At 41.8% G+C, this 18,962-nt stretch overlaps 1 protein-coding gene across 1 annotated transcript in view; it reads left to right on the top strand.

Moving 5' to 3' along the window:
* Nucleotides 1-5,084: 5,084 nt before the first annotated feature.
* The window catches only part of Rat1 (5'-3' exoribonuclease 2 Rat1), a 53,262-nt gene continuing 39,384 nt past the window's right edge, over nucleotides 5,085-18,962 (top strand). Inside the window, exons 1-3 of the mRNA XM_080284960.1 lie at nucleotides 5,085-5,202; nucleotides 9,990-10,166; nucleotides 14,688-14,865. Coding sequence (XP_080141086.1) covers nucleotides 5,128-5,202; nucleotides 9,990-10,166; nucleotides 14,688-14,865 — 430 coding nt within the window. The 5' untranslated portion in view covers nucleotides 5,085-5,127. The remainder of the gene's footprint in view (nucleotides 5,203-9,989; nucleotides 10,167-14,687; nucleotides 14,866-18,962) is intronic.

The following is an 18,962-nucleotide window of genomic DNA, read 5'->3' as shown; positions in this document are numbered from 1 at the left end:
AGTACTATGTTATACAACTCAAGTGCATACTGTAGCCAGAGCTTTGCAGGAGATGATTGAAGTCAGCAGTGGTGTTTATTTTTGACATTAATACTTCTTTAAAATCAGCCAAATATATGTTATGTCGTTACTAATTACAGACAGACATCAGTAAACACTATAAATATAACCAAGTAGTACAGGCCTGCTAACAGTTATTTGCTTAGCATCTTTTGTACATATGTAATTTAATATTTTGCCACTAGCTTTAGAAGTTTAGGAACTTTGAGGAACTGTGTTACAATACTAGAGTAATATATATAGTAATATCTTGAAAATTGTATGAATTCCTGCAGTCTTGAGCCACATTTTAATTCTGTGACTAGGTAAATTGAACTTGAGTGTAAAATTGTGTACATTATTGTAAAAAATAAACTTAATCTGGAACAAGAGACCTTATAATCTGATTCCTTTATGGTATTTATGTAGTATGATACTCCTGTTCCAATATATTAAAAATAAATAAGTCTGGATACCCTTTGTATAAGTTTACAGTGGTACTATGCCATTTCTATTGCATTTACTTTGAATGTGGTGGTAGGTGGTGGCAACCATCATCCACTCACTTGATGTAGTGCTGCCTACTTCTTCCATCACCTTTATCATTCGTCTTCTGTGTCTGCCCTCCTCTCTTCCTATTTCTCCCATCTTTCCTGTCACTTTTTATTACTCTTTTTTCCTTTTCAGGTGCTTCACACTGAATGACAAGCCTGATGGTTTTGTGTAAACCAGGAAACCATTTACAATGCTGGGTGGTACTGTAACCATATAACCAACCCATACGTGTTTCCTGTGTCAAAACAAGTAGGTTGGCAGAGGGTTAGTGCCCCTCCCCATAAAATAACACTCAAAGCCAAATGGCCACCCCTTATGGGACTGTGATCTGGGTATGGATAGACAGATAGACTTTATGTAAATACTGTATCTAGATAGTATTTGAGATCTGTGCTTCCTTTTTGCAACTTATCAAGAGAGGTAGGTACCTGTTATCTTTTGTGTCCACTATATTGTCCTTCTTTCACTGTTGTATTCTTCCCTCAAACCACTGGTGCATCACTCTCCCGTCTTCAGTACTGAAAGTACTTTGGTTCTAACATGTATCTTACTCTCAGACAATCTTTGGAACTTCAGTGAAGCCATATGTGGAGAAAGACACACCTACAACACAGTTCTAGATTGCTTCAGGGACCTGAGTCACAAAGAATATTGGTTGTTTGGAGAATAAAGTATGTAATTTTTTAAAGCGGAAAGGTGTAGAGGTTCTTCAGTCTGATTTATCTCTAAGGCAGTCCACATTCATCTCTCAATGCCAAACAAGCCATGTTTTTACAAAGTCAAAAACTCATTTTTCCTTCAGTTGGAAGTTGTGTAGGCACCTCAGTAAATGAATCTTGGCTTCAACACATTTTACCACATTCAAAATGTGGAGTTGCTAAATGTATGAGGACCAAATTCTGACCTTTCTCCTAAATAGAAAGCCCAAATTAAAAGCCCCCAAATATGTGGCCATTTGATGTATTAAACCTATAATAAAGCATCAAAAAGGCTACTTTGGCCTGATCTGTTTCTCCTCCCCCCCTCTGGATTGTCCATATTTCTCGTCAAAGGAGGAATTCCCCAAAATAGGAAACTGTTGCTCCTGATGATTTTATGCAGGATAGGACCCCCCCCTTAGCTACCCTTCCAGTTTTGAGTGTCCTTGAACCTAATTAAAATCATCTTAAGAAAGCAAGAATATAATAAAATAGGGGACTGTGTAGGCTCTGTGTATGAATGGATGTAGCTTTGTGAACATTATATTTCAGTGTGGGAATTGATAGTGGTGAAGGTTGTTGGTGATAATGGTGGTAGATGGTGGTGATGATGGTGGAGGTACTGGTGGTAGGTAGTAAATTTTGGTAGTTGGTGGTGATGGAGATAATGGCAGTAGCTGGTGGTGGTGGAGGCAATGGTGGTAGATGGTTGTGGTGGCGATGGTAACTGTGGTGGTTAATGATGGTGGTTGGTGGTATTCATTGCAGTGGTGATAATCCTGTTCGAGATCATACATCCATTAATATTAGTGTAATCATCATGATCCAATAGATAATCTGTGTGTGTGTAAATGTCCCTAAAATATCAGATGTTATAGAAAGACAGAGAACGGACGAATGAAAAGAGGGGGAGGGAGGAAGGTGGAGTGGAAGGGGAGGGGGGAGGTAAAGGGGGTTAGGAGGGAGTGGGATGGAAGGGGAGGGAGGAAGTAAGAGGGTAAGAAGGGAAGGGGAGGATGAAGGTCAGGAAAGGAGGGAGGAATTAAGGGGGGTGAATTGCCCTCCCCCCCAAGACACCCAGGGAGGACCCACGGCCCCACACCCACTCCAGGAGGAGACCATGGGGAGACATGTAGAGAGAGCACCAGGCCCAAGTGAGAGGGGCCTAGGTGTCCCATGGCCCTGTGCCCCTCTTCCCCTCAATACATCCACCAGCAGGTCCTGGCCAACCATATCTCAGTCAGGCCAGCCCTCACCAGGATTGAGGTGGGACTTGTCTTTACACAGTCCCAAGCAGTACCACAGTGATGGCCACTGTACGCATCAGGGAAGGAACAGCCACTGTACGCCCTTCAGCTGTTGCCCCCTGCAGCCCCGTGGTGACGGCCACTGTACACATGTCGGCTGCAGCCACCCCTGGAACCAGCCCCACAGTGACAGCCACTGCACGCACCGTGCAGGACTTGATGGCCACTGTACACACTGGGGAAGGGACAGCCACAGTATGCCCTTCATCTGCCTTCTTCTTAGGGAACAGCATTGTGGTGACGGCCACTGTATGCATTCCAGCTGTTGTCTCTAGGGCTTGTGGAACTGCGGTGACAGCCACTGTACGCACCAGGGAAGGGACGGGCACTGTACGTCCTTCATCCACACCCCCTGAGACTACCCATTTGGAGGCCGAGTGGGATGTCCCTCTCTCTCTCTCCTCAGAGGTGCAGCCCCCCTGAGGAGTTGCAGTTCAAGGAGTGGTGACGAGGGTCTCTCCCGAGCCCGGGGATCCACGCCCTACAGGCCGCCCCTGGATGACGCCCGCCGCTGATGGACTCCATCAGGAACGGACACTGCAGGCAGCTCCTGACGGCAGCCCAATCCAGTGGAGGCCGCAGCCCACAGGCACCCAGAGACACCCTTGGGACCCCGGGGCTGGGCCTCCCGAGCCCTACCTGCAGACGACCCTCCGCCACGAGCAGGCGGAGGCAGGCACGCCTGTTGGCCTCGTTCGGCCCCAGTCCAGAGGGCCACCTCACAGGTTGAGGCCCCACCAAGAAAGGGCCTCCCTGTATGCCTCCTGACAGCCCCGGACGGAAGATACCACCCCTCGCAGTAGTTCCATGCCCCCTACAGGAAGGCACGCCCCACGAAGTACCGTACCACCCACGCCCGGGCGCCACTTTTAACCAACCCAAGTGGCAGCAGCCCAAGACAAGCCTGACTGTGTCCATATTTACTTGTACTGTACTTATATATGATTATTGTATATTGCAGAGGACTACAATTAAGGCAATATATATGTGAGGTTGGCCTGCCCCGTTTTTATGCCCTGTTCCTCTCGTAGTGTGTTCAAGTTCCTGTCTCAAAAAAGGACCCCGCTCAGTAGCTAGTGTTCTTAGGGCGAGAACTTCAGAAGTCGACCTAAAAACACCTTGCATAACAGAGGAAAGTCGGGATAGAGGAAGAGTGCATTTCAGGGAGGGGGAAGAGAAATGGCGTTCCCCCGAGCTAGACCCTGTATTGGATCATAATTATAGCCCCGCTAGGTTACAGGAGCGCGCCACCACTTCCAGCACGGCAGTCCCGGACGAGGCTCGAACTCGCAATCCCCCGATTACGAGCTTGATGCCCTACCACTGAGCCATCGTGCCCCCAAGGAGGAGGAAGAGGTGGAGGGAAGAAAGGTGACCAAGAGATGGAATGACGAGAGGAAAAGAAGGATAGGAAAGGAAAGGAGGAAATGGAAGAGACAAATCCTCATCCTTACAACATTACATTCCCAAAACATGCCGCATTCAAAGATACCTTAGCACGGAGGGAGAGCCCTCTCAATGTCAAGTGAGGTAACACCTCCCAGAACTTCCTCCAACCACTCCTCACCCTAGCTAGACAGATAACACCAGCCCCACCTCCAGCACATAACATATCCCCAGAATAACAACACTCTTCCACTAGCTCAGACTTGTCAGCAAGGTCTCCTCATTGTCATTGTTCTCCCGGGTATTTTAATGACTGTAAATATATTTATTTGCACTTTAAATCAATATTTATGTAAAATAGACTGGGGGCAATCCCGATCGACCCTTTCGAGGCATGCGAGATACAATATGTATTAAGCACATAAAAGCAGTACAAAATGGTGTATTATTTTTGGCAAATACTGCATAGGCAAGTTGACAGACCCACCACCTTCTTTTGTTGTATTAACACTCTGTGCCTTTTACAACAATAAATATTTCATTTCAATTCAGTTTATTTTAAGGATAAACACTTCCGCTAACTTTAGCGGGTTTTCGTGCTGCCTCCTGATTTTAAAAAAAGTAATTTTTAATTAAACACATTCTTTTTACTGGGTTTCAGATAAATAAGTGTGTATGAACCTACGTGGTGATAAAAATTATATTTTCCAATTATATTTTCGGATAATGACTGCCGATTCGGTCATGAATATTGAATGAGGAAAAAAAAAAAAACACGAATAAAGAGAATATCTAGTGCGAGACCAAGTCACTCCAGTTTACTAGTAATTTTGACATCACGAAATTCTTTCATTTGTAATGTTTCTACACGCTACTCTTTTGTTATTTGTAATTACAGCAACATAAATTCAGGTTCCAAAGTAAATGTTTCAACATTGCATGTTTTATGTTGGGTAGTTCTTTTTGTAGATGTATTCGTCTTTAATTTACGGATATATTCTTCACTAAAAAATTCTACATTCTAAGTGAATGAAGGACTTCAGTATTTCTTTATTGTAATGATACACAATCCGTACTTAGTGTCCGGTCGCGAGTGTGTGTGGCTTGTGAAGGAATTGAGTTTCTCACATTTCAGTTAGACCATGGGAGTCCCCGCATTTTTCCGGTGGCTCTCCAGGAAATATCCGTCTGTTATTATTGAATGTCTCGAAGAAAAGGTTAGTATGAAGGTGTGAAAGTAAAAGCCTCCAGTCAGGATAGCAGGCTTCCTCAAACCTCATTCCTGTCAGTTTATTATCTCGCATTCATTTGACATAGATCAATACGATTAATCTGCCTTAAATGTGTTGATCAGTATTGGAGATATTAATAGAATAACTCGTTAATCTTGCTGTCCATCACTTAGTAAATACCGGTACCTAGTATTAGGCATCTCCCAGATACCACTGTCTGAACTATTCTGGTGGAAGGTGTGTGGCAAGACCCACCACCTTCATTTGTTGTTTAAGTACCGTACTCTGTATACCTTTTAGAACAACAAATATTTCAAATCAAATCAAGGACTTATGGGAGGGCCAGTTAGGCATTTGACTCCAGCTCTGAATTTTCATTGACTACAGTATGTCTCACTGTGTGATGGTCAATTCGATCTGGTGTTACTTGTGTTCTATAATTAAATATCTGTTCTTGATGCCTCCACACCCAATCTAATCCATTTTCAGAGCTCACAGCCTGTTCAGTTGAAATCACTATTCCAGGCAAACCGTTCCAGTTGTCTGCTGGATTGCAATATGAATACTTCTTCTTATCAAGCCTAGATTGTTGTTTGTAGATATTCTTGGTGTGCCCCCTTGTAACCAGGTCAGTACATTCTCTTGACCTCATGAATATGAGAGGATTTATGTCAGCCTATGCGATTACCCGGTACTACTTTTTCAAAATATTGATAGAATGCCACTCAACCCCCCCCCCCCAGTATTTGGCCACTGAAACAAATTATTAGATTGTTTAGGCTTTCCCAGTAGTTTATATGGCAGATATAAAGTTTAAGTACATATTTTCTTCTTAACATTATTCTACCAGATTAAGGAATCTTCTACTACTTTTGTCATAGACCAAAATGTATTGTTTTGCTAGTTAATAAGAAGGGTCCATTCTCCCGCTCGTATCATGATCACTTATTTCGTACCTTAAAGTGAGCTCTGACCAAACATTGCATAACAAAACCGAATTGACCAAGCCAAACCTGATTATAATGTTGGTAGAGCAGACAGAGCTAAGTGTGTAAGTTTCCCTCCCCCATTCACTAAGCACAAAATAAAGCATTTGCAATAGGCAAATTAGAAAAGACCCCCCCCCCCCTCCCACAGTTCAGCCAGACAATGTCTGTAGTAGTTGAATAACCCCTGTTTGTGTGGCTGAGGAGATCCATCATGTGCAGGCAAGCAGTTGCCCCTGCAGGGTCATCCCTTGTAGTGAACCGATGTTCCTTTGGTGGGGAATTGTGGAGCTGTGGTTCCTGCATGGATGCTACACTTGAATCTCTCCACCCAGTTTACAGGAGCACTGTTATTTGGTAATTTGGTTACCACCCAGTGTTGTAAAGATTTCCTGGGTTACAGGAAACCACTAGAGTTGTCCCTCACTGTAGAGTCACCTTAGGAAGAAGTAGGCAGTAGGCAACACTACATCATATGAGTGGATGATGGTTCCCCCCCCCAAAAAAAAAAAGCCAGATTATTGACCGATACATTACAGTTACCGGTACTGTATATTTCCAGTACAGTATCTGTTTAATATGTGATTCATTCTGTTTGATAGAAATTAATAGTCTATCTAGCCGTTGCCAGACACCTTAATCTTGTTAGAGATGGCCACAAACGAATCACCTCCATGCCGCGCTGTCCCCCCAGCCCATACTCCCCTTTCTCATATAGCAGCACTGTACCTCTCCACTCCATCCTTCCGTCTCATCCTCAGCTTCCCCCTCTCCCTGCCCCCCTCCACCTCACCCACATACACTCCCTTCATTAGTCTCTCACTCTCCATCCTCTTCATATGGCCAGACCACAGTCTGTTTTTCCTAATGCTTTCTGTTACATCCATATCTACATCACAATGCTCCTTCACTTTCTTACTTGTAAGTGTCTCTCCATGTAACCCCACATGCTCCTCTCAAATAACTCATTTCCACCGCTGTCTCTCTCGACTTCTGTCATTCCAACAAGGTCCAAGCTTTGCTTCTATACCTTAGCATTGGTGTCACAGTACTGTCATGCATGACATTTTTGACTTCCATGCACACTTCTTTATTTCTTATCACTGCCTTCAAAGAACCAGCAACTTTTTTTCCCTGTTTTACCCTTTCAAGCACTTTATCCTCCAAACTTCCATCTCTACTCACCATGCTACCCAAGTACTTAAATGCACTGATATTTTCCATTTCCTCATCATCCAACTGTACTGGACATTCAGTGACTTAATTTCGTTTGATGACCATAACTTTACTCTTCCCTACGTTCACCTTTTAGATTCCGTTGCTTACACACTCTCCCAGACTCATTCATCACGCTCTGCAATTCCCCTTCATCTTCACTTAACAGTACAGTAGCAATTATCTGCGAACAACAGTACCATGCAGAAAGTTTCCCAACACTTCCATCTCTCATTAGGATTGCTCCAGCATCTGTTGCCCTACCTTGTATCTCTTATAACCCCATCCAGATGCCAGTACAGATTGAACAGCCATGGACACATGGCACATCCCTGTTTCAGTCCAACATTCAGATGGAAAAATTCACTCAGTTCATGATCCACACACACATTCCAGCCTTAGCACCCTCATACTTACTCTTCACAGCATTCAGCATCTTCCCATTTACTCCATATATATATTCTTAACATTTTCCACATTCCTTGTCTATCCACTCTGTCATATGCTTTCTCCAGTTCTGTGAAAATGCTGCATACTTCTTCATTCCCTTGTCTAGAAAATTTTCCATTAAAGACCTAAGGATGAATATCTGATTTACACAACCTCTTCCCTTCCCAAAACCTCATTGTTCTTCTCCGGCTAAATCTTAATACCGGCAGTCATTTTGGTAATTTTTTTGAAGCTGCAACCTATGTTAAGTACAGTATTTTTAAATGTTCCCTGATTTTATCATTAATTGTTTATATCGGTCTTTTGTACCAGGTACACTTTCTGTTGCAAATGAATACCAGTAACGGTGCCGTTTATAATTTACCAGTGATTAACAAAAATCAGTTACAGTACGTGGTGGACAGGCCTCAGCCAGTTAAAGCACAGCATAGTGCTCATGAGTGAATTTGAATGATATCCATGGTGGAAAGCATGTATCCTACTATGAAGTTTACCAAAACAGGTATATCAGCCTAACGTAACATAGTCTGGGCATCGCCAACCCAACCTGGACTTAATCAGGTATAATTCAGTTCTGACCTGTTGTGAACTTGAACCAAAATAATCTAACCCAGACCAAACCTGGGTATCATCTAGTTCTAACTTCGATGTCTTGTGGTTCTAACTTTAGCTGAATGTAGGGACTTAGTATGTATGGCATCCCTGGGTTTCATCCTGGGCTCAACGATTCAAACTTAACTGCCTACGGTGTCTTATTCAGGACCAGAACACTAGCTAACAAAGAACATGAGCACTATGCCATTCTGTGGTTAGTATCAATCTATCTATCTATTGCCAGACGCCTTAATCCTGTACGGGGTGGCCACAAACAAATTGCTTCCATATCGCCCTGTCCCCTGCCATTTCACTGCCCTGCTCCCAGCTCACACCCCCCTCTCTCATATACAGTAGAAGTCCTATTTTTTGGCATCTATGGGACCAGGCAAGTGCCGAAATATCAAAATTGCCGAATTATCGAAAACCCTACCCACTCAGTACCTTATATGTTTCGGTGAACATTGTCATCACTACTCATATCATTACAAATGTGTTTGGAGAGAGTACTGTATACTGTTTAATACTGTACAATACTGTAATGAATAAAGTACTGTACTATACATGAATATGAAAAATAAAGAAATTAGTGAACATACTGTATATAAATGTAATGATACAGTAGGCCTACAAGTTCATATGCACTTACCTAAACTTATAGTAGGTTCCTTATTTACATATGTACAATAGAAGGGGTTGATTGGACTCTGCTACTGCTGGAAGAAGTCCCCAGCAGTAGAGGGGACGAAAAAAATCGGAAAATCTGCCGAACGATCAGAGATTTTCATAAATGAGACTATTTCTCAAAACTGCCGAAATGTCAGATTTGCCGGGGAATTGGATGCCGAAGAATTGGACTTTTACTGTACCTCTCCACTCCATCCCTCCATCTCATCCTCGGCCTCCCCCTCCCTCTCCCCCCCTCCACCTCACTCACATACACTCCTCGTCAGTCTCTCACCCTCCATCCTCTCCACATGGCAAAATCAATTAATACCCACCCACCATGTATATATTGCAATAGCTTAAATCTGATGCACATTAAATGTAAATAGCTAACATTTATTCATTGCTCTTGAAAATACTCAAATTGCAGTTGTATCTTAAATATTGGCCATTATACTATCTTTATTGTTGTAGATTTATATATAACCTAAGCATACCTGGACAGGGTGGTATTAGCATCAACATGCATAATGTTATGTAGCTACTGTACACTACTAGTACAGTTTAGTACTGTACTATTATTGATATGGTACGATACAGGGTACTGTATTTAATTTTTATCTCATCATTTCTTGATAGTTACATATTGTAACAGTTCTGTCTGATTCATCATAAGGGAAATATAAAGCTTGTAGATTTCATACAGTGTGCTGCTTTGGAATGGGACTGCATACTTTTGCTTTGGTTGGTAATGTAATTTTATTGCTACTAGTATTAACTGTTGCGATTACCACCATTCTCACTTTATCTCAAGATTGGTATGTATATACAGTACTGTACAATTTATTTTTCACTTTTCAGCAATATAACACAGATGATGGAAAGCCAGTGCCTCAAGATTCCACAAAGCCAAATCCTAATGGAGTTGAATTTGATAACTTATATCTGGACATGAATGGTATTATTCATCCATGTACCCATCCAGAAGACAAGCCAGCACCGAAAGATGAAGATGAAATGATGGCTGCAATATTTGAGGTAACTTTATTTGGTACTTTTATTTTGTGTTGGTTTTAAAGTACTGTATATACTATATTCTGTTTTATTTTTCAATGTTCTTTACCTTGTAATTCTTACCCTTTTATTAGTTGATTGCAGTAACTAACTGTTATGCTGTCAGTTTTAGTTATGTATACGAGTATAAAAATCAGGATATTTATTAGACTTATATTATTGTTGTTCTGGAAAGAGGTGAAGAGTAAGACAGGGTGGAAGTGAAGTTAGCAGGGGAGTGAAAGATAAAAATGGTAGATTACTAGTGGAGAAGTGAGAAAAAGTGAGCAGATGGAGAGAACACTTTAAGGAATTGTTGAACATAAAGGATGGAAGTAATGCGAGTATAAGTGGCTGGGGAATGGCTGGGAGAAGGAGAGAGGTGAGAAGACAGGAAGAAATCAGTAGGATAGAAGTTGTGGAAACAATGAAGAAAGTTAAATCGGGGAAAGCCCCAGGAATTGATGGAGCGTGTGATGAAATGCTGAAGCATGGGGGAAAGATAGTAGTAGAATGGATGTGGAAGATGTGTAGATTGGCCTGGGAGGAAGGTAGAGTCCCGGAGGATTGGAAGTCAGGTATAATTATTCCCTTGTACAAAGGAAAAGGGGAAAAAGAAGTGTGTGGTAATCATAGGGGCATTTGTCTTCTTAGTATAATAGGAAAAGTGTATGGTAGGATACTTATTGACAGAGTTAGAGAAAGAACAGAGAAATTAGTTGGAGAAGAACAGGGAGGCTTTAGGAAGGGAAGAGGTTGTGTAGATCAGATATTCATTCTTAGATCTTTAGTGGAAAAGTTTCTAGAGAAAGGAAAGAAGTTTTTTTGTGGCTTTCATGGATTTGGAGAAAGCATATGACAGGGTGGATAGACAAGGATTGTGGAAAGTGTTAAGAATATATGGAGTAGATGGGAAGTTGTTGAATGCTGTGAAGAGTATGTACGATGGTGTGAAGGCTGCAGTGCGTGTGGATGGTGAACTAAGTGAATTTTTCTCTTTGAAAGTTGTGTTGAAACAGGGATGTGTCATGTCTCCATGGTTGTTCAATCTGTACATGGATGGGGTAATAAAAGAGGTACAAGGTAAGGTAGTGGATGTTGGAGTGGCCCTGGTGAGAGAGGATAGTGTTTGGAAACTCCCTGTACTGTTGTTTGCAGATGATACTGTGTTGTTGAGTGAGGACGAAGGGGAGCTGCAAGGCTTGGTGGATGAGTTTGGGAGAGTGTGTAAGAAACGGAATCTAAAGGTGAATGTAGGGAAGAGTAAAGTGATGGTCTTTGAGAGAGGTGAAGTCAGTGAATGTACAGCGAGGTTGGATGGTGAGGAATTGGAAAATGTGAGTACGTTTAAGTACTTGGGTAGTGTGATGAGTAAGGATAGATGTTTGGAGGATGAAGTGCTTGAATGGGTACAGCAGGGAAGAAAGGTTGCTGGTTCTTTGAAAGCAGTGATAAGAAACAGGGAAGTGAGCATGGAAGTGAAAAAGTTACTACATGACAGTATTGTGATACCAACTCTAATGTATGGAAGTGAAGCTTGGATGTTGTTGGAAGGACACAAGTCAAGAGTGAGAGCAGTGGAAATGAGTTATTTAAGAGGAGCCTGTGGAGTCACATGGAGAGACAGGCTGACAAATGAGGATATAAAGGAGCGTTGTGGTGTGGATGTGGATGTGATAGGAAGCGTTATGAGGAACACACTGAGGTGGTTTGGCCATGTGGAGAGGATGGAGGGTGAAAGACTGACGAAGAGAGTGTATGTGAGTGAGGTGGAGGGGGGAATTGGGAGGGGGAGGCCGAGGATGAGATGGAGGGATGGGGTGGAGAGGTATATGAGAGAGGGGGGTGTGAGTTGGGAGCAGGGCAGTGAAATGGCGGGGGACAGGGCGACTTGGAGACGATTTGTTTGTGGCCACCCCAAACGGGATTGAGGCATCTGGCAATAGATAGATAGATAGATCATTTTAACATACATACATAGCAACATTATCGAATCCTGTGTTGCCCCATGAGGAACGTAGGAGCCCAGAGCTATGCAAGTTGGTCTTGACATTTAAGATGAGAGTGACCAGCCTCACTCATCCCTGAGTGGCAATATGTGGGCAGTAAACCCCAACCACTCCTTGGACATAAACCTCACAGGCTTAATTGGACTGGAATGCCTTGATTACCCACTAAACCACCAGGTGCCATAATATGGTTATATGGTTACCATCCAGTGTAGTAAATGGTTTCCTGATGTACAAAAAACCAGTTGGCTTGTTACTCAGTGTAGAGTCATAGACAGAAGGAAGGAAGAGAGGAAAGGGCAGTCACCCGGGAGCAACACTACATCGAGGGAGTGGATGGTGAACACCCCCAGTCATTTTAATTATCAGTATACAGTATTTTGCATTACTAAAAAAGGATCTAGGGACAGATTAAAAAAAAAAAGCACAGAGGAACAAGAAGGATTGCCCAGTGAAATGTCCATTCAATTAACATTCTTTATCAGTGTTGTTTTATGGCAATTAAAAAAAAGAAAAGAGAGAGGGGAGGCACCATGGTCCAGATAATTGAAAGGTCGTGGGTCAGTCTGTTAGTCATCTGTAAATTCACTCATCATCCATGGCTGGGATTATGAAAATGAACCATGCAGTCATATTGAATGCTGTCTGGTTATTTTTGGATCAAAATACTGTACTTTCAATTCATTACAAGTAGATTACAGTATGTGATGACCTATGGGCCTCATACACCCTTTCTTACCCTCCTACTCCCCACCTCCCTCAGCCTCATGCTCTGGACCTGACACATGATGTACCTGGTCAATATGTCCCCCCCCCCCCACCAATACCTAACCAGTATTTGTCCCCCCCCATCTCTCTCTCTCTCTCTTTCTATTTAGTACAGTGCCTGACTGCCATCACATCTTACATTATCTTCCTTTATATCCTTTGCTGTTGCTATGTTCTTGCATTTTTCATATTCACATCATACATTCCACACAGCTGTATGGGCCTCCTATGAATCCGCAGACAGGCATGCAACCCAACTTTTTAAATATTATTTTTCTGGGGGGTTGTGAGTTTGCTGGCATAATATCCTTTCCCATTTTGTTACTTCATACAATATACAAGAAATTAATGAATAATATTGTCCCTGGGGTTATGCAATGAAAACCATGATAGCTACTGTAAAATAATCCAAGATAAATATAGTACCGTATTAAGAAGTTCAATAGTGTATTGTGCCAGTTTGATTGTTGGTGTTTTTGTGTGCATCTGGTTGAATACCCTGCCAAAGAGTGATAGTTATGTGGTCATTTACCAAGTTTGCCTCCACACTCCGTTCATATGGTAGCAATTACCCTCAATATACCAAACCCTCTTTTAACGAATTACGGTTTTAATGACCACTTTGAGCTGGCCAAATGTTATGTTTATTTAAAGAATTTGGTGTTCGGTAAAAGATTGGATGCATGGGAAACATCGACCAGTGTGGTGTCCCTACACCACACACACACATGCACGTGCGTGCGCGGTTGCGTGTGCTCCTCCACATCCTGCAGAATGCCGCATCAGTCTCTGGGTGACCAGCATGGTGAGAGGAGCCATAAATAGAGCATTTATCGAGAAAAAGAGCCATTTAGATCTAGATGCATGTTATTGTGTATGACTGCATGGCCGAACGATGCTCTGTATGTAACGATCTTTGTTTTTGTAAAGGTCATGATGCCTGGGAAATTGCCGAACAGCATGGTGTTTGGCTTTAATGTCAAGGGTCTGGTACCAGTTACAATTAATTTGTTATATTGAGGGTGTACTGTACTTCCATGCATTAGTAGTAGCCAGTCACCTATTGCCTACAGTTTACCCACCAGTCCTTGAAGTATACACCACATTAAGTTCCTGACAAGAGGAGGTTCCCAGCTTGATGCATTATAAGCATTGTATTGATTTTTTTAATAGATTCAATGTAACTATCCCCACTAGTTGTGCATAAGATTGCTTTTTATCTTGTAGGAATGATTACATGCAAGATAGTAGGTTTTATAATTACAGTACAGTACTGGGTTTTCCAGTTGTCTGGTGGTGATCACACTGATGGAAGTAGAAATGGTGGCATTGAAATATTAGGTTTGAAGGAATCTGTTCCCTTCAGCATCGAGTACTATAATTTAGTTGTTCATCAAGATGGAAACTACTAGTTAGATGCAGTCTGACTTTATAATGTAGAATTATAATCCACAAAATGGAGAGAGAGAGAGAGAGAGAGAGAGAGAGAGAGAGAGAGAGAGAGAGAGAGAGAGAGTGTGTGTGTGTGTGTGTGTGTGTGTGTGTTGCTTTGAGTCAGTCACATATGGTAAATTTCTGAATAAGTATATTTATTAATCACTTGTTTTGCTGATGTATTGGAATATGTAATTGACTTATGTATTTCAGTGAGTAAGTATATTTATTTGTTCATTTACTTAATCCAGAAAAATGAATAAAAATATATTCTGTAGGCATGTATTTGTTGCAGTGCATTGATCGTCTTTTTAACATCGTGCGGCCACGTAAACTCCTGTACATGGCCATTGATGGAGTGGCTCCAAGAGCCAAAATGAACCAGCAGAGGTCCAGACGTTTCAGGGCATCAAAAGAAGCAATTGAAAAGAAAACAGAAGTTGCTCGAATAAGAGCAGAACTTCTGGAGAAAGGTTAGGTTTTATGACTGGACAGTCAGTAAAGTTGAGTTCTGTACAACATTACTGTATTTGGAAATTGGATTGTTAACTGTTTTTATCATTAGTGAGTGGTACCTTTCTACTACTTATGAAATCCTGGAAGTTTGTATATGCACTTTTACAGTAAAACTTCACTATATATTGGTATGAGCAATTGGGGGAAGATTATGTATGTGTGTATTTATCTGTCTGTTGCCAGACTTATCAATCCTGTGAGGGAAAGATTCAGTCTGCTAAAAAGAAGCATGTGATGGGCAATGTAAAGTACCCATTAAAAGATGATTTTAGATACAGTAGAATACAGAAAGCAGTGTGTAATTTATGCTTATTAAGGAAATTAATTAGTGACAACCAGAAATTGTGCAATGAAGCATTATTCTATCTATCTATATATCTATTGCCAGACGCCTCAATCCCGTTTGGGGTGGCCACAAACAAATCGCCTCCAAGTCGCCCTGTCCCCTGCCATTTCACTGCCCTGCTCCCAACTCACACCCCCCTCTCTCATATACCTCTCCACCCCATCCCTCCATCTCATCCTCGGCCTCCCCATCCCTCTTCCCCCTTCCACCTCACTCACATACACTCTCTTCGTCAGTCTTTCACCCTCCATCCTCTCCACATGGCCAAACCACCTCAGTGTGTTCCTCATAACGCTTCCTATCACATCCACATCCACACCACAACGCTCCTTTATATCCTCATTTGTCAGCCTGTCTCTCCACGTGACTCCACAGGCTCCTCTTAAATAACTCATTTCCACTGCCCTCACTCTTGACTTGTGTCCTTCCAACAATGTCCAAGCTTCACTTCCGTACTTTAGAGTTGGTATCACAATACTGTCATGTAGTAACTTTTTCACTTCCATGCTCACTTCCCTGTTTCTTATCAATGCCTTCAAGGAACCAGCAACCTTTCTTCCCTGCTGTACCCTTTCAAGCACTTCACCCTCCAAACCTCCATCCTTACTCATCACACTACCCAAATACTTAAACGTACTCACATTTTCCAATTCCTCACCATCCAACCTCGCTGCACATTCACTAACTTCACCTCTCTCAAAGACCATCACTTTACTCTTTCCTACATTCACCTTTAGGTTCCGTTTCTTACACACTCTCTCAAACTCATCCACCAAGCCTTGCAGCTCTCCCTCGTCTTCACTCAACAACACAGTATCATCTGCAAACAACAGTACAGGGAGTTTCCAAACACTATCCTCTCTCACCAGGGCCACTCCAACATCCACTACCCTACCTTGTACCTCTTTTATTACCCCATCCATGTACAGATTGAACAACCATGGAGACATGACACATCCCTGTTTCAAACCAACTTTCAAAGAGAAAAATTCACTTAGTTCACCATCCACACGCACTGCAGCCTTCGCACCATCGTACACACTCTTCACAGCATTATTATTATGTTTTAAAAATATTATTATTGTTGTGTTTTAAGTACTTGCATCAGACTGTCTTTTGTAAGAAAAAAAATTCTGGAATGTTTAAGTTATCTGATAAAAGTCTGATGTAGTGAAGTTTTACTGTTTAACTATATTTTCTGAAAAGTCAGAGAATGGTGTAAGAATTTGAAGGAATATATGAGGGGAGAAAATCAAAGGGTAACTATGATGGAATATGAATTAGCAGCTACGTTATCCTGTTGCTGAGCTGCAGACTTCATATGAGGAACCAGGAAGGTCTCATGGGCCAAGCTCCAAGTCTCTTATAAGGTACAATTTACATTGTTTTTAAAACAGTGACCCAGGGGAGTTAAACTGCCTTACAAAGAATCATTCCAGCAGGAGTTAAAGTAGTAGGATAGGGCAGTGGCTAACTCTGGAAGATTTAAGGAAGTTGATTGTTTTGGGTTCAGTATTTTTTGCATTGTCCCTATGAAGCCAGTGTCATCATTTTATTTTATATTTCCAGGTGATTTTAGGCATTCTATATTGCAGAGGTTATTATGAAACCCCTCCAGTACTAAAAGTCTCCTAAATTAAAGAACTTTATCCGATAGTAGCAAGAATTAAAGGTGTTGCCGCACTGAAAGGGTGAAACTCTTATGAGGGGCTTGATATGAACCATAGGGTGAAAGAATGTGCATAAGTATTAAGGGCATTAAGAAACAAAGGTGCTTCAGCAGAATGTTGCCCATGAGGGTTCAATCCCAGGGATAGTTGAGGTTTATTGCTTACTTAACACTCCTCAGGGGCAAGTAGCTTGTCACTCTCTCCTTAAAGTTTTGAAACAAGTAGCATAGCCCTGGGCCCTAGTACTCCTTATTGGGCAGTAGAGTATAGGATGATAAGTAAAAATTTGGGGGAGGGGGAGAGAGAGAGAGAGAGAGGAGGGGGAGGAGAGAGAGAGAGAGAGAGAGGCCAGTTTCTGTTCGGTTGAAAGTAGGTGAGTATTAACGCGTTCAGTCTGATGTTTTGTAAACAATTTTATTGTAGCTACCACTGATTATTATAGTAATTGGAGAAGCTTTTTGAACTGGAGAGAGTATATAGAGCCCTCAGCAATTCCTTCACTATTGGAATGCATGCTGAATCAGAATATAATGGTTTAGTTGCAGCAAGGACAAAATAAAAATGTATTGTGGGACTGATAGGGTTAAAAAAATTGAAGAGCTGCATGCTATATGCATATGGAGTATGAGCCTAATAGCTTAATGAAAGAAAGGGAATAGAGATGTTAAAAATAGACACAAGGAAGGAAAGTAGCTGATGCAATGAAGGCCTTGATAAGAAACAGAGGCTTGAGTGTTGCAGCTGGACGAGGCTTGCATGAAGGAGTGTTCGTTCCACCTTTTAACATATGGATGTGAGACTATGGTGTGGCATGAAAATGAAAAGTCAGGTGTGAGAGCAGTGGAGATGGGACTGCTGAGGAATGTATATGAAGTACAGAGAGTGGATAGGATACAAAATAATGTGATTTGTGAAAGATATGGAGTGAGAAAGTGGAGTGGTGAAAATGGTATATCTGAGCGAATTTGAAGAAGGAAGGAGGCGAGATAGGCCAAGGAGAAGATGGAGGGATGTGTTGGATGAGTGTGTGAGGAAGAGAAGTCTGGAAGTTGGTGGGGCTGACTAGAGATCGAGCTGGCTGGATGAATATTGTGAGAAGTGCATGATCAGGGATTTGGCACCCCTTTTTAACGTGACGGCGTCCGGATTGACTCCATTGGATACGTTTATGTGAAGCTGCAGAATGTGGTGAATGTTTTTGACATATCAGGTAGAGCCAGGATTCCGGGGGCATGAATGGTGAGTGAATAGAAGTGTGACCCATTGGATTGGGCGACTTTGGGCTGTCTGGAAAGTGCTACTTCTAACCCTGCCCTAAGGTGGGAAAGTAGGTCCGGATGATGATGATGATATAATAAAATATGTAACCTCTTCAGTATGTTCATTCACTGTGGGATAGAGACCTTATAGAGAAGGTGTTAGACAACATAAACCAATTTTTTTTTTTTTTCTTTTTCTTTTTTTCCCCCCCACTTACAGATGATTTTATTGAGCCCACAAGAGGCACCCCATAGTTATTGGGTAAAGAAAGTGAGGTATTGGGTTAAGAAAGTGAGGTGAAATGTTTTTAAAGGAGAAATTAGAATGAGCCTAGTACAGTAGAATATACACCTTTTGTCATATACAAAATGTTTGAGTTATCAAAATATATATGTGAAGCATATCTATGAAGAAAAATGCCAAAAATATATGTATCAATGATAGACCTGTGAAGTAGAGCCAGGAGTCTGGTGGGCTTGAATGATGAATGAGTGGTTATCTGGCCCATTTCACTTGGCATGCTGTACAAAAGAGTACAAAGAAAACAAAACAGCAACAGAGTTATTGGTCCTTATGTGGCTGTGTGTTACAAAGAAGACTATGCCTATAATATCTAACTGTATGAGCTAAAGATAAGGATGACATAGATAGTTTGCTCTGTATTGTCTTTTGTCTTTCTTTGCAGTCTGGACACTATCTCACTCCATCCATAGGTGATTAAGAGGTGTCAGGATGATTATTATTCTTTTAAACATTAGCAATTCCCATTACTTGTTTA

The sequence above is a fragment of the Coenobita brevimanus genome, chromosome 103 (genome assembly GCF_032717465.1).
Source record: "Coenobita brevimanus isolate Jiangsu-jjx chromosome 103, ASM3271746v2, whole genome shotgun sequence".
In the NCBI taxonomy this organism is placed as follows: domain Eukaryota; kingdom Metazoa; phylum Arthropoda; class Malacostraca; order Decapoda; family Coenobitidae; genus Coenobita; species Coenobita brevimanus.
The sequence above is the reverse complement of the archived record's forward strand: the minus strand, read 5'-3'. Positions and strand labels throughout refer to the sequence as shown.